This window comes from Sprattus sprattus (assembly GCF_963457725.1).
Source record: "Sprattus sprattus genome assembly, chromosome: 11".
In the NCBI taxonomy this organism is placed as follows: Eukaryota; Metazoa; Chordata; class Actinopteri; order Clupeiformes; family Clupeidae; genus Sprattus; species Sprattus sprattus.
The window spans coordinates 9,562,596-9,577,851 of record NC_137909.1 but is presented as its reverse complement, the minus strand read 5'-3'; the positions used below and the strand labels follow the sequence as shown (position 1 = coordinate 9,577,851).

The window sequence follows — 15,256 nt, the reverse complement described above, 5'->3', positions numbered from 1 at the left end:
GTGTGAGAAAGCGTGGATCAGGCACTAACATTTAGACTAGCAGGAAACTCTAGACTGTTGATTACTATAATATATAATATACATTTACAGTGACATGTATCACTGTTATAATAAGCAAATCATTTTGTGGTACACAAAAAGCAGGGGGCAATTTTAATAATCTATCTGAAACTGAATCCCTTAACTAATATCCCTCCTCCTCGCCGGAATTGCGGTGCGAATAATCATCCTTGCCGGCATCACCACATTAAAATGTACTATTTATCAGACAGCTCTATCCAGACTAATGAAACGTCACAGGAGCGGCAGACTTTTCATTGCAAAGGCAAGATTATGATCCGTGTCCCGGGCTAAAATATAATTACGCACAGAGCCGCAGACTGACTAGACCAGTTGGACCACATCCTCCAATCACCCAGCCTTTTCACTTTCCTTCAGAAATACCTCCAGCAACAAAGCATAACGTATCATTGTAATCAATGATAACACAGCACAAAACAAAACACGAAAAACATTAAAATCATGTATGCTTAAGTGTCCTCTGTGTAAAGCACAAATTAAATTGGATTGTTTTTTGCACAAAATCTCTCTCAGTGGTATAATAATATAGTCAAGCTTTCAGTGATATTCGAATATAGAATTACACATCATTGGTATGTATACGGTAAATATTTTCTTGCAACAGATTTAACAATAGTGTACAATTTAAGAATACTGTAAAAGAAGGTCTGTTTTCATCGAATTCTGAAACAAATGCAAAGAAGGCCTGTTTAAAAAAGAATCCCCAAGTTTTCAAAGTATAGGTTTATTATTTAACCAGAGGTTGTTTCAGTAGGGCTGTTTTTGTCGTTTAATATTGTATTTATTTACGGTTGATTGTTCACTGTTAAATTGAGAGAGGTACAATTGGCCAATATCAGAATTAAACATGTTCATCTCTTCTTAAAGAGTAAGTGCTGTCCATGGTGCTGAACACAATCCAGCCTCTTTCAATCAACGCGATACAGTTCTGAGTTTGAAAATCGATAATATATCGAAAATATAAAGGGAATGGAATTAAATATTTCTTAATTGCCAGACTTTAGAGTAGTGTATCCTTGAGCACTTGTTTCTGGGCGTCATTCGCCGTTGTTGTAACTGCAGCCTGTTTTAGGACTATTGTAAAACATGCCCAGACATTAAAAACTAGTTTGTGCTTATTTGGAGCAAAACTGTGATAATACATCTGTCACTGAATAATCACATAGTTTTTTTCACTAAACAAATATAATAAATCTGTCTGTTTGTCTGCTTTGAGTTCTTTGAACTCAGTGCTTATTTCCCAAGCTTTTTTTAGTGGGGACCAATGCAGACTCATCCCACGTGTTGTGTTTGTATCCTGATCCAGAGACAGAACGTGAAGGGGGCTGAAAAGGGTCCCTCCTACTTGGATGGATCAATTGTCCAGTCAAGGCAAAGCTTGTAGTCGTTAGCGACGGCGTCTCGGATATAAAAGGCGGGTAGTCAGAACTACTGGCGCTGTGAGAGCCCAACACCCCACACCTGCACACATACACACCACACGCCTCCACTTCACATTGTACCCATCAACTGCACGCTCACACACCGTCTGCCCGGATGAGCTACCCGATGGACTCTATGGGGAGTCGGAGAATGATGGACTCGAGGAGTACCTACGTCCGCTCAAGCGGCTCCCCCTCCAGTGGGTATCGTTCCCAGTCTTGGTCCCGTGCAAGCCCCGGTTCCACATTAACGTATAAGAGGACCGTCAGCACGCCGGTGGCCAGAGCCTACAGCTCCAATGTGCTCAGCTCCGCCGACAGTGTCGACTTCAACCAGACATCAATTCTAAACGGAGACTATAAGCGCACAAACGAGAAGGAACAGCTCCAGGGGCTCAACGACCGCTTCGCCGGTTACATCGACAAGGTGCACTACCTGGAGCAGCAGAACAGGCAGATTGAGGCTGAGATCCAGGCACTGCGGCAGAGGCAAGCGTCGCAGTCTAAACTTGGTGATGTTTACGACCAGGAGCTGCAAGAACTGCGCACCATGCTGGAGACGATCCACCACGAAAAGGCGCAGATTCAGCTGGACACGGAGCACATCGAGGAAGACATCCAGAGGCTTAGGGACCGCTTTGATGAGGAAGCCCGTATCAGGGAGGAGACGGAAGCCATCATCCGTGTTATGAAGAAGGACACGACAGATTCGACATTAGTGAAGGCAGAGATGGAGAAGAAAGTTCAGTCACTGCAGGATGAGATCGCTTTCATTCGCAACAACCACGAGGAAGAAGTGAATGAGCTGCTGGCGCAAGTTCAAGAGTCGCAGATCACTCTGGAGAAGAGGGACTACCAGAAGACCGACCTCACCGAAGCGCTTCGGGAGATCCGCTCACAACTGGAAGGGCACTCTTCCCAAAACCTACAGCAGGTAGAGGACTGGTTTATGTGCCGGTTTTCTAAGCTGAACGACGCAGCCGAACAGAATAAAGATGCCATCAAATCCGCCCGGGATGAGATCGCAGACTATCGCCGCCAGCTCCAGTCCAAGACCATTGAATTGGAGTCTGTCCGAGGCACGAAGGATTCTCTCGAAAGACAACTTAATGACATCGAGGACCGACACAACGGTGACTTGTCCAACCTTCAGGTGGGTGAACTTTATAAAGTGGAACAACTGGAACACTTGTTAATATATATTAACTTTCTGTATGTATGTAATCTGCGCTCAAGGTCTTGCTAAAGGTTTGGATATGAATGACAGCGACAAAAAAGTGCGTCACGTCTCCGGTGCTTTAAATAAGCGTTGTTCCTTAGCATTAGAATTGGAATAATAAGAGTGATGTGAAACATAATTGCATGTGCTGTGCAAAGAATACCCATTCATTCCTTAATTGTAGATTTTATTATATTTTTTAGCCTCTGTATTTGCAAGTTATGCAGGGGGTGATACAATCCATATGCACCTGCTTAACATTAAAAGACAAAAAGAGTAAAAACTTCATGTGCAGGTACGTAATGCGATTTCGCATGGGGGAATTTGTAACTGTTTTAAACACCTGCAACAACAACAGAGAGATAATGAGGGACCCAGTGATTTCACACAGCAACGAGTAACACCAGTGAGCTACGCAATAGGCTGAAGGAGGCGACACAGAGCAGACACAGTCGTCGTCGTCGTCGTCCCCCCCCCCCCCCTGTTTTTCTTTGCTGAGTCAGAACTGCAGCTCAGTGTATGGATTGGCTGTGTCCTCACATCACCCCACTGACTTCAAGGAGGAAAACCACACACGCCATTGGATGCCCTTGAAACAAAATACGTCCTCAATAACCTGCAAGTTGCTTTAATGCGTCAGAATAGAGTTTTCTGACAAAAATGATAAGAAACAAAACTAGTATGATGAAAGACCACAAATAAATAAACTACACGCTCTAAAATCAAATACTATCGATATAAGATCATTTCTTTTAAAGCTCTTGTGTTTTTTTTTACTTAAAATAAACAATAGTAACACTTAGAAACACTTGGCATTACAGTACATTGCAGTGCCATTGTGGTAGCAGTTCAGTTGGATTAACGAGTGACGCATTTGTGTGTGTCCGATTTGAGTTAGAACCACGCCCTGGTGTTTATGCAGTATGCTTGAATAAAGCATAATCTGAAAACACAGGTACCTCTGTCATTTGCGAGAGGTTTTAAACAATGACATCTACATTTGCCAGACTCTGATTCTTATGATTAATAATGTTACAGTTCATAATACTAACTCTCGTCATATCACACAGGAAACAGTTAATCAACTGGACAATGAACTGAAGAGCACGAAATGGGAAATGGCTCGCCACTTGCGCGAGTACCAAGATCTACTCAATGTCAAGATGGCTCTTGATATAGAGATTGCTGCTTACAGGTAAGCTGCTTCTATCATTAATTATCCTTAAAAATCCTTATCCTTATAAAAGCATGTACTGTATGTAATTGGTATACAATGCTACAGGAAATGTAAGCATTGATTTATTACAGGTAAGCATTAAATATAAACAAACATTTCTCTGTCACTGCTACTAATCCAGGAAACTTCTCGAAGGAGAGGAGACACACTTCAGCACCTACCCATACCGTCAGTCTGTCCCCACCAAGCTCTCTAAGATCAAAAGTGAGCCTCCCAAACTGAAAGTGCAGCACAAGTTTGTAGAAGAGATCATTGAGGAGACTCGTGTTGAGGATGAAAAGGCTGAAATGGATGAGGCCCTGGCTGAGATAGCAGAAGAGCTGGCTGCTGCTCTTGGAGGAGAGGCAGGTGGAGAAGAGGAAGAAGGTGAAGGAGAAGGTGAGGAAGGTGAGGATGCAGGTGAAGAGGAGGGAGAGAAAGAACAAGGAGATGAGGAAGATGGTGAGGCAGAGGAGGAGGTAATGGCCTCCAGCGATGCTAAACTTAGTGCTAGTGCTCCTGGTGAGGAGGAAGAGAAAGAGGAAGAGGAAGGTGGACAAAAAGAGGAAGGTGATGAAGATGAAGAAGGAGAGGGTGGTGAAGAGGGAAAGAAAGATGGAGGAGAAGAGGGAGAGGGCGAGGGAGAGGGAGGAGAGGAGAAAGGAGAGAAGGGTGATGAGGGAGAGGGAGGCGAGGATGAGGCTCAGGAAGAGGGAGAGGAGGTGGAGGAGACTGTGCTGAGCACCAAGGCTACAGAGTCTAAGGCCTCTCCAGTCAAAGAGAAGGCTGGAGAGAAGGAGGGAAGCGGTGCAGAAGAGGAAAAAACTGAAAAAGAAGAGGCCGGTGATGACCAAGAAGAAGCTGATGCAGGAAGTGACAAGGGTTCCCACAGTGGGGATGAAAAGGAGACAAAGGCCACCAAAGATGAAAAGAAGGAAGAGAAGTCTGAAGCAACGAAGGCTGAAGCCCCAAAGACGGAGTCTCCCAAGACTGCCAAACCTGAGGCCCCAAAAAGCCCAAAGAGTGAATCCCCAAAGAGTGAATCCCCAAAGAGTGAGCCATCCAAGACAGAAGCTCCAAAGACCCCCAATGCTGAGAGCCCTACGAAAGAGGAACCCAAAGCTGCAGAATCACCTAAGAAGGAGGAAAAGAAATCTGAGACCCCCAAAGCTGATGACCCCAAGGCTGAGACCCCCAAAGCTGATGCCCCCAAGGCTGAGACCCCCAAAGCTGATGCCCCCAAGGCTGCACCCGAGAAAATAGAGAAGAATAGTGAGCCAGAGCCGCCAGAGGAGAAGAAAGAAGAAAAGAAAGAAGCCGACAAAAGCAAGGAGGAGGAGGAGAAGAAAGATCCTGCTGAGAAGGAGGTGATCTCCAACGGAGTTGAGGAAAGCCCTACCAAAGATGACCAAAGCCAGAAGGTGATCGTTACCAAAACTGTGGAGACAATCACCACTGGGGAAGATGGAGCCAAACATGTAACAAAGTCCGTGACCGTCACTGAAACAGTCAAGGAAGATAAGGAGGAGGTGCAGGAGAAGTTGGTCTCCACAAAGAAGGTGGAGAAGCACTCCTCTGAGTCTGTCAAGCAGGTCGTCACTGAGGCTGAATGAACGTCCTTAAACATAGAAACACATCGAGATGGGGAGGGAGGGCGAACACGAAGCAATCAAGTAAAAAACAAACAAACAGAAAAACTAACATAACAAAGAAACCATAACAAATTAGAAAGATGTATTCATGCTAATCACTCAAACAGAAAAAATCAAGACAAAGCAGCATTAGAGAGAAGCCATAAGATGAGTAACTCAAAAACATGCATGTCGAGAGAGAGCTTTCATGGGCTTTGCTGCAGATGGAGAGGGATGTGGGGGGTAATCTCTCTATCTTCGTTTCTTTCTTTATGTTCTTTTTGTCTCTGCAATACATGGGAGGGGTGAGGGGGTATTTGGTGTCTGCATGCTAGCAAAGGAAGGGAGCATACAGTTGTATAGCTTGGGGTAGAATCACAATCAGTGTGTGTGTGTGTGTGAGCGTATGACAAGGAATGCACGTTGTCCATACGGAAAGTGTGGATGGGAGAGTGATAGTGACTAAATGTACTTAAAGCCAAATGATTGTTTGTTTGGTTTATGTGAAACAGGGACCTAAAGAGTGAAACTGAAATAGCCTTACAAATCACAGGAGGATAACAACTGAGCCAAATATGAAAACAACACAACACATTTACTGAAGAGAACGACATTGGAAAGACAAACCCATGACCATACATATACAGTACCTAAAGCAACTAAGAAACTCCTAGCCTTAAACATGCTTTTTACTGTTGTCTATTCTGTTTACTTAACCAGTGCAATTGAAAAAGAAATAAAAATGAAAATGCGCACACATACATTCTTGTATGCCTAGACCGGACTTGAATTTAAATACTGAATATAAAATGAGGTGCTACTGTTTGCAATCCCATGTCTTTAGTCATCATGATGAATTTCTCAGCAGCATTTGCTCAATAAATGTCATATTAAAAGGCCATTTATCTCTCTAGTGTTCTTTGGTTCACTGTCTCTTTTCTCTGTATGTACACATACACATACAACAACATACCACCTCAAAAATACAAATATAATAGAGATACCAGCTCTCCATTTGGACATAACCAAAAAGGAACTTGAAATAAAGGTTTGCAAGACAAGAAAACATAACTATATTCGCTTTAAATGTCTGTCTACCTTTTTTAATAAAGTGAACAAAATACATTCGGTTGGTAAGACAGTGGCAATGGTGAGGACACAAACTGTGTTACAATTCCATAATGTCTGATACGAGAAAATATTTCTAGAGAGTAAAATTGATCAATTACATTATGTGTTCGAGAGGCTTCCAATTTCACCAACATTAAGTGAATTAGGCCAGGATTTATAGCCCTGTTTGCAATGAAACTAAAAATGTCAAAGGCATCTATTTCCAGTCAAGGTTGCTTGAAAGCATTAGGAGAGATGGAACTATGTCCACTTTCCATCTTAAAAAAAGACCATGAGGTGTTCACTGTGCTGTTGTATTGATTGGCTCAGGGAGAGTAAGCGTCCTTAGCTGAACTCGATTAACCGATCCAGTAGGAAGTACCTCTGTCCTCAGATGACCCACACGGATCTAGGAAAACCACGATCCCGTTTAAATATACGGATGTTACAAATATAGAATTTTTGTATTTTCAAAAGTAATAGGTTCGGTCTTTTCCATGAATACACACTTAACAATCACCTGGCCACATGACACAAATAAATGAACATTAAAAATAATATGTTTGGATTGTGTCAGAGGAAAGCTAAAGTACCCACATGCCTAAAATATACATTATTATCGCTTAATACTTCCACTGATAGCCTATTTATGAAGGAAAAGATACCCAAGCAGAATCATGAAGCCTGAGAAACGTAGAAAACCGCCCACGTACTGTTTTTTTTTCCACCTAGAGACGTCAAGTCTGATAGACAAGCTGCCAAATAGATAAAACAGATATACGCGATGCCAACTTAATATGTTCATTGCGAGTGAGAGGCAGGTTTTACGCATTCTGTCATTCCTGTAACGTTTCACGAAGCTGTCGAACAGACTTTGCTGACCGGGTGAGCATCTCTGCAGTGCAGGCTCTATTTACGTCATCGTTTGCCACAGTGTTGGAAAGCATCCGAGTTCGTTGCGCAATAGCCTACTGTATTCCGAATCCTCTGGAAACAAAAATTACTTCTGCGGTGCACCTGAAAATGTGGAGAGAAACACTGTGTAGCACTTGAGTTGTTGGTTTTTTACAAGAATTTACAGAAAAATATAGCCGTAGAGTATATCTTTGTGATTCGCCCTATCGTCTCCAGATGCTTACAGCATATAAATATGCTAGATATCACTTCAGTCTACGGCTGACCGCGCAGTCTACAGCAATAAAAAACCCTCTTACAACAGTGTTATTGCTTTAGTTGGACACATCTACTAATTAGAGAGGGTTATTAAAGTCAGTTTGCCTGTTTGATTAGACTCCATATGAGACACAACATGAAGCTGACAACATTAGTGTTTCCTACGAGATCAAATATTACACAGCGCAAGCAGTCTGTCATGCTGCCTGTCACTACAATGCATGGGTATGTCCTGAATCCAAAACAGAGAAGTAGAGCAGTTTCAGGACACTGAGGTCTGTTTCCAGCCTGTTTTTAAAGAGCCAGACCCACAATATCAAGGATGAGAAATGAGAATTTTACTCCCACCCACAGTTTGGGGGCTCTGGTTCATGTTAAGGCTTTTTTCTTGGTCAAAATGTGATCTTAATTTCAGACTGCAGAGTCTAAGCCCGATTGATCTTTTACCTCAAGGCAAAAAATAACAACACAAGAGATATTTTCAAAACAGAAGCTGTTTTCTCTCAGCTGCAACACATCAAGCATAAACATTATATTTCTAACAAGTAAGGATCACGTTCCCTCTCTTCTGCATTAATTGCAGTTTTATTGTTTCCTTGAATTGCAGTTGACCTGTTCATATTCATGTGTGGTTAAAGCCCATAATACACGATAATATTTATGCTGACGGCTCTTCTGAGCTAAAGTCCGGTGCCAGTGCAGAGTGTTCTGAAAACTGTGGACTGGCGGTCTGCAGATTTTCATTTCTGCTTTCTGACCACAGCTTCACACTGTGCCAACCACATCACCCCTGAGACTCCTGAGGCGAGGACTGCCTTTCACAACAGTACTGAGATGTGTGCATGTGTGTGCGTGTGTGTTGGGGGAGTGTACACACACACACACACACACACACACACACACACACACACACACACACACACACACACACACACACACACACACACACACACACACACACACACACACAGAACATAGAGCTCAGTTATCTGCCAGCAACACCATCATCTGGATAGAGATCGTTCATGTAATCCTGATAAATGTATTGAAATCTTAGCATGGCCTCAGATACTTGCTAAAGAGAGTGACTCTAACTGGCACATTGAATAGGCAGTGGCACACCTTTTTCCTTTTGGGGGAGGGTTATAGAACTCCAACCAAGAGCAGGTACAGTACAGGTATCAGTAGCCAAAAAACTGGCAGCTTCTCCAAACTGCCAGAGACAATCAAAGTGACCGCTATCAAGGAAAGTGTTGTCCTGTTGAAGGGGCATTGCGACAAGTGGTTTTGAGAAGACCGTACGTGCTGGAGGACAAGGTGGACAAACCCCATGAAGATCTCTCTCTCTCTTTAAGACCACTACACAGCAGCACTACAGTACTGTCCCTTCAAGTGTTCTAGATACCACAAGTATGCCAAAGAGATGATTCAGCACCACAAACACTGCAGACTCACACAGTGTGAAGATACTGCTTTCAGGGTGAACCACACAACGGATCTGTTGAAATGCAAATTACCGTTTGGGTGTGCTGTGTAAAACGTTATGTACTTAATGTTAGGCTAATATTTACAGGAGTAGATGTGGAAATTTAAGATTTTTTGGGGGGGAAATGCAGATTAAGGAGTGGTCTCCAAGAATGGTCTTTTGTTCAGAAAACTATCTTTCCTGATCTGGCTCGTTTGGCCCATTACCCAAATTCTCTCAGGACCAGACACACTTGCTCTGACCCAGTACATGAGGCTTACAGCAGAATGCTGCATCATCTGTCTGCCCTATTTTTTGGTGCATTTGTTCTAAACATGGGCAAAACAAGAACATGAGATGTACCTAAATAACCAACTTATTACTACATATTTAAGAAGAAACAGAGATACAATATCAAATCATTGAAAGTAACTGATATTCATGGCCTACACATGTTTCAGAAATGTAATGTATTTTACTGAGGAAAATATGGAGATGTTTCTTTCAAATGAAAGTACTTGTCATTAGTCTTAACATCTTATGTGCCAAGCCAGCAAGGCTTCTTTCCTTTGAGGGACAAGGTGTCTATTACCGAATCAACCACAATCTGTTTTACCTCTGAACTTTTTTTTGTCTAGTGGGTTGCTAGCTCATATCAGACTAAAAAGTCAGCCACTGATCACTGTCATCATGCACAATATGATCAACTCAGGTTAAATAGAATTAACACGTACTAAATTAGCTGCACTACATATTTCCTTTCAACAAGCATGAGGACAGAGAATGACCATGACAGGACACAGAACTGTTGTTTTTGTTCAGTATGATTTTATTGCATTAGCAGTCATATTGTTGAGCATTCTGAGGACAGATTCTGTTTCTGTAGTACTGGTTCACAATCATGTTACATAATCAGGGGCCCATTGTGTGGCCAAACCTATACAGAATGAGTACGATCTGATCTATTGTACTTGACTGTGCAGTCGTACACCGAAAAATAGGCTATTGTGTTAAAGCACCAGAATTGCAAGCACATTGCAGAGGTTTAGTTATGGTTTCTAAACTCGTTTATCAGTAGTACAGATATGGTTTATGTGTAGAAAGGGTTAAACTGGTTGGCATCCTGTGCTTTACTTTTTACCCTTAGCTTTGTCTGTCTCATCCTTCTTGTCATCTTTCTTTTCCTCCTTTTCTTTCTCGTCTTTCTTCACGGTGTCATCTTTTTTCTTCTCTTCCTCCTGTTTCACAGTTTCCTTCTGGGCCGGTTTGGGTTTCTCGCCTTCATCTTTCACTGTTTCTGCCTTATCGTCACTTTTCTTCTTCTCCTCCTTTGCTTTCTCTTCCTTCACCTCAGCTTTTTTCTCTTCTTTAGGCTCAGCTTTGGCTTCTGCTTCTTTTACCTCCTCTTTTGCTGGTTCTTCTTTCTCACTCTCATCCTTAGCAGGTTCTTCTTTCTCTCCCTCTTCCTTAGCAGGTTCTTCTTTCTCTCCCTCTTCCTTAGCAGGTTCTTCTTTCTCTCCCTCTTCCTTAGCGGGTTCTTCTTTCTCTCCCTCTTCTTTTGCAGTCTCATCTTTCTCCTCCTCCTTTTTCTCAGTGCTTTCTTCTTCTTCTGCGTCCTCTTTCTCCTCTGCTCCTTCCTCTACGCTCTCTTTAGCTCCCTCCTCTGCCTCTTCTCCCTCTTTCTCTTTCTCCTCCTCTCCAGCACTTTCATCCTTCTGGTCCTCCTCTCCACCTCCTGAGAAAGACAAAAGAATATGTGAACACATTACATAGTGTACTGTATCAAAACAGGAAAAGGCTTACTTTAGACTACAATTTATTGCCATTAACTATACATAAAATGGTATTTTCGGTGTCCACTACCTTTTTTAGTTATTATATAGGCATAATTGACCACAAACAGGAAGCTGATCGTACTCACCTTCAGCTTCAGCCTCAGCCTCAGCCTCAGTTTCTGCCTCGGCTTCTTCTCCTTCTTCCTCCTCTGCCTTCACCTCCTCTTCCTCTTCCTTCTCCTCTTCCTCCTTCACCTCCGTTTCTTCTTCCTTTCCTTCTTCTTCTTCCTCCTCTTCTTCTCCTTCCTCTTCCTTGGTAGGACTGGCCTCAGCCTTCTTGGCCTGGGCAGAGGTGATGAAATGGTCGGCAGAGGAGTAGGAGGAGCTGACGAAGCGAGAGCTGAGCAGGTAGGGGGAGCCAGTGCTCAGGCTGGAGAAGAGAGGCCGGGAGAAGACAGGTCCAGCGGACAGGCTGTGGGAGTAGAGGCTGGACACGCCTCCGGCCACACCCACGTTGAAACGTGACTCTTCCCCTTCCAACAGTTTCCTGGAAATACAGGTGCATCATGGGAAACATTTTAAGAGATTATTTTCACTCTCAGGGTCTAGCCTTTAGTGTGTCTTAAGTCAATTGAAGGTTTAGAGTGGCAGTACCTGTATGCAGCAATCTCAATTTCAAGGGCCATTTTAACATTGAGGAGGTCCTGGTACTCTTTCAGGTAGTGAGCCATCTCACCCTTAGTGCCTCTCAGCTCATCTTCCAATTGGCTGATTGTGTCCTGCATGGGGACAGTGCATAAAAAGGAAACAATTCTTGATATATTCCTGCGATGTACATAATCTGGATGGATGGAATGTTTATAATCTATCAAATTAAAAAAAGGGGGCATCATAATACATTGACAACTTCAGACAAGACAACATTCTCTGTGTATACAGATCTATGATCCTATGAACCAATAGGCAGTCCTACACTGAAACACTGCTACCTGCATTTTTAACCGCTACCTGCAGCACCACCACTGACCTGCATGGCGGCGATCTCAGCACTCTGCTTGTCCTCCATGTCGTGCAGCTGCTTCTCTAGTGAGTCGTTGATGCTTCGGCAGGCGTCGATCTCCAGGATGCGGGCCTGCAGCTGGCGACGGTATTCACCGGCCTCGTCCTTGGAGCTGCGCACGGCGTCGCTGTGCTGTGCCACCGTCTCCGTCAGATTGCCCACCTTGCCACGGAACCACTCCTCGGCCGCCTGCATGTTCCGCGCCGCCAGCCGCTCGTACTGCGCCCGGATGTCTCGCAGCGCGCTCGACAGGTCCGGCTTGACTGTCTCCGTCTCCACGGCCATCTGGGCGCCGTACTGCACCTGCACCTGCAGCTCGCTCACCTCGCCCTCGTGCAGCCTCTTCAGGAAAGCCAGCTCGTCCACCAGCGTCTCCACCTGTTTCTCCAGCTCGGCCCTCTGCAGGGCGGCCTCGTCGGCGCCCTTGCGCGTCTCCAGCAGCTTGCCCTCTGCCTCCTCGCGGCCCAGCGCCTCCTGCTCGTAGTGGGCCTGCAGGTTGTGCAGAGCCTCCTCGGCGCGCTCGCGGGAAGCCAGCGCCGCCTGTCTCTCCATCCGGGCCTCCTCGGCGGCGTCGCGCAGACGGCGGGCTTCCTGTTCGTAGAGGGCGCGCAGGCGGGACGGCTCGGCGTGCCTCTGGCGCAGCAGCATCAGCTCGGCCTCCAGCGTGCGGTTCTGCTGCTCCAGCTCGTGCACGCGCTCAATGAAGCCGGCGAAGCGGTCGTTCAGGTCCTGCAGCTGGGCCTTCTCCTGCGTGCGCACCACCCGGAACTCGGAGCTGATGTGGGCCGCCTGGCTCAGGTCCATCTCCATGGAGGCGGAGGCGGAGGCACGGCTCGGGGACAGGTAGTGGTGGTGGCGAGAGGAACCGGAGGACATGGGGGCCGCGCTGTGGGTGGAGTAGTGCACCCGGGTGGAGGAGCGGGTCCTCGGGGCCGGCCTCGGGGCGCTGTCCGAGTACCATCTCTTGTAGGAGGAGGCGTAGTACGGATCGTAGCTCATGACGGCGAGGAGGACGGAGCGGCTTGCTGTGAGCTGGAAATCTCTCGGTCTCTTTTTCTGCCTCTGGTTGTCCACTGGAGCCCTGCTCAGCTCTGCTTCTCTGCTGCAGACGCCTTGGCTTTTATAGCAGGTGGGGAGGCTCTGACGCACACACACCCCTCTCCAAAGCCTGACTCTGCGCGATCAATATGGAGAGGAGAGAGAGAAAGAGAGAGAGAGAGAGGGGAAGGGAGAGAGGTGCAGAAACAAAAGAGTCCAAAAGAGGAAGAGTGGGACAGTTTTATCCCAAAGAGATTAGTTTTCCATCACATCTCAGTCGCCGAGTCTAAGCTCGCCTCCAAGGTCACTCACGGAACATAAAGCATTTCCCACACAAATAAGAAATTAGAAATAATATACAAATATTACCATCAGTGAGAGGATACTGTAGCGCAGTAAGTGTGTATGCCATGGAAGGAGGATGATGGTATGGCGTTGCTGTATTTCTAATAATGCAGCAGCACTCCCTCTGCTGGTCAACTTCAGTTCATCATCCACAGACCTTGAATGCCCTACACTACAGTGACACACTTGTTTGGCAAAAGAGTGGTGCATCATGGACGTACAGTTTATTCCCATGATCAGTATACTACATTGCTTCATTATTACTTCATATACTACATTATAATGAATGTCTCTTTTATAGCATTTCATAAACATACTACATACTGTACTGTATAACATTTAGAAAATGTGATTCAAGAACTTGACTTGTAATATGAAATCAAATAAAGTATGTAGTATGTATGTATGTTAAGTATGTATATATGTTATGTATGTATTAACATTAGTGTTAGCCATGTCCCTGAGTATGAAATGGATCTGACCCTCCCTCTCTCTCCTTCTACCCCCTCTCTCTTTCCTCTCCACCAAGGCTGTGGTATGGCACAATGACAGGGGCTGTGTTATGTGTACCTGGTCTTAGTTCAGTTATAGTTTCTTTGTTGGCTAAATTGCTATGTTGCTATGTTTGTTTAAAACCATCACCACCATCCGACTGCAATAGAGGTCTGACTGGTCAACAGTCTTGTGTTGCTGACCAGCACTTCCGCCCTCGAAAGGAAGGGAAAGGGATAGGGGTAAAACGAGAGAGGGGGGGGGGAATCGGAGTATAAGAGGGAGGGAAAGGGATAGGGGTAGAAGGGGAGAGAGAGGGGGAATCGGAGGATGAGAGGGAGGGAAAGGGATAGGGGTAGAAGGGGAGAGAGAGGGGGAATCGGAGGATGAGAGGGAGGGAAGGGGTGTAGAGTGCTGATGATGCCTCTGAATGCTCAGTGCAAATCCCTGTGCAAGGGCTACAATGACTTGGCATATCTATTACTATCAGACCGAGGAGCAGCAGCTCTAACCCTGGCATTGTTGTCAGCCACATATCCTCTGTGGACACCTCTTGATGAGACTGAGTGTTTCGTTAGTTTCTTCAATAGTCGTGATAAATAATGTTTGAGCATTCAACAAGGGCTTTGTTTGTGCTCAATGTTCCAATTATCCTTTGTGACGGCTTTCATTCTCTCCCATCCATGGTGCAGCTGCATGTCTATCCCAGAATGCAGCATTACTTTCAACAGTCACGTAACACTTTCCTTCAGCTCTGAGGAGTTATCTCTCAAGATGATTCGATTAGCCTGAGGCCCAAGCTGTAATTAATAATAACAGCTTATACATTAAGGTTATAAGGTTATATAATAAGGTTATATATTTTTTGTCCCCTTTCTAAATAATTCTGTTTACATTTTGATTGACGTGTGGCTCAGTCATTTCTTATTGCCTAAGGTCTTAATACTGAATAACCATTGTGCTGCGTCAGGCCTTTTTCCTGGTGCCATGGCAAATAGAATTTTCTTCTTAGCTAGTCATCTATCAGGTGCACTGCCACACTGACTTTGAATAAACCCCCCCATCTGACACCGGACCAGAACCTTTATTTACTTTATATTCTGTGATGGCTGTTGTATTCACCACAGTGTCTGAGGGGACTGTCTGTGAGTCTGTGTGCCTGTGTGAGAGACGAAAGGAAATGATCCGTTTAGAACAGGATCTGTGAGCTGAATAAATGAGAAAGATTTT

The 15,256-nt window shown here is 44.8% G+C and overlaps 2 protein-coding genes across 2 annotated transcripts; one reads left to right on the top strand and one right to left on the bottom strand.

Moving 5' to 3' along the window:
• Positions 1 to 1,617: 1,617 nt before the first annotated feature.
• Positions 1,618 to 5,550, top strand: nefma (neurofilament medium chain a; the record flags this gene model as incomplete). The annotated part of the gene is made up of 3 exons (XM_080847264.1): positions 1,618 to 2,655; positions 3,792 to 3,916; positions 4,080 to 5,550. 3 exons carry the CDS (start codon positions 1,618 to 1,620, stop codon positions 5,548 to 5,550), a joined length of 2,634 nt encoding a protein of 877 aa, XP_080703390.1.
• Positions 5,551 to 10,233: 4,683 nt separating this feature from the next.
• nefla (neurofilament light chain a) lies at positions 10,234 to 13,445 on the bottom strand. Its single transcript, XM_080846984.1, has 4 exons — positions 12,119 to 13,445; positions 11,746 to 11,870; positions 11,238 to 11,638; positions 10,234 to 11,051 (listed from the first exon to the last, which is right to left on the bottom strand). The coding sequence occupies exons 1-4, from the start codon at positions 13,148 to 13,150 to the stop codon at positions 10,447 to 10,449; spliced, it is 2,163 nt and encodes a 720-aa protein (XP_080703110.1). The 5' UTR covers positions 13,151 to 13,445; the 3' UTR covers positions 10,234 to 10,446.
• Between the last annotated feature and the right edge of the window lie 1,811 nt (positions 13,446 to 15,256).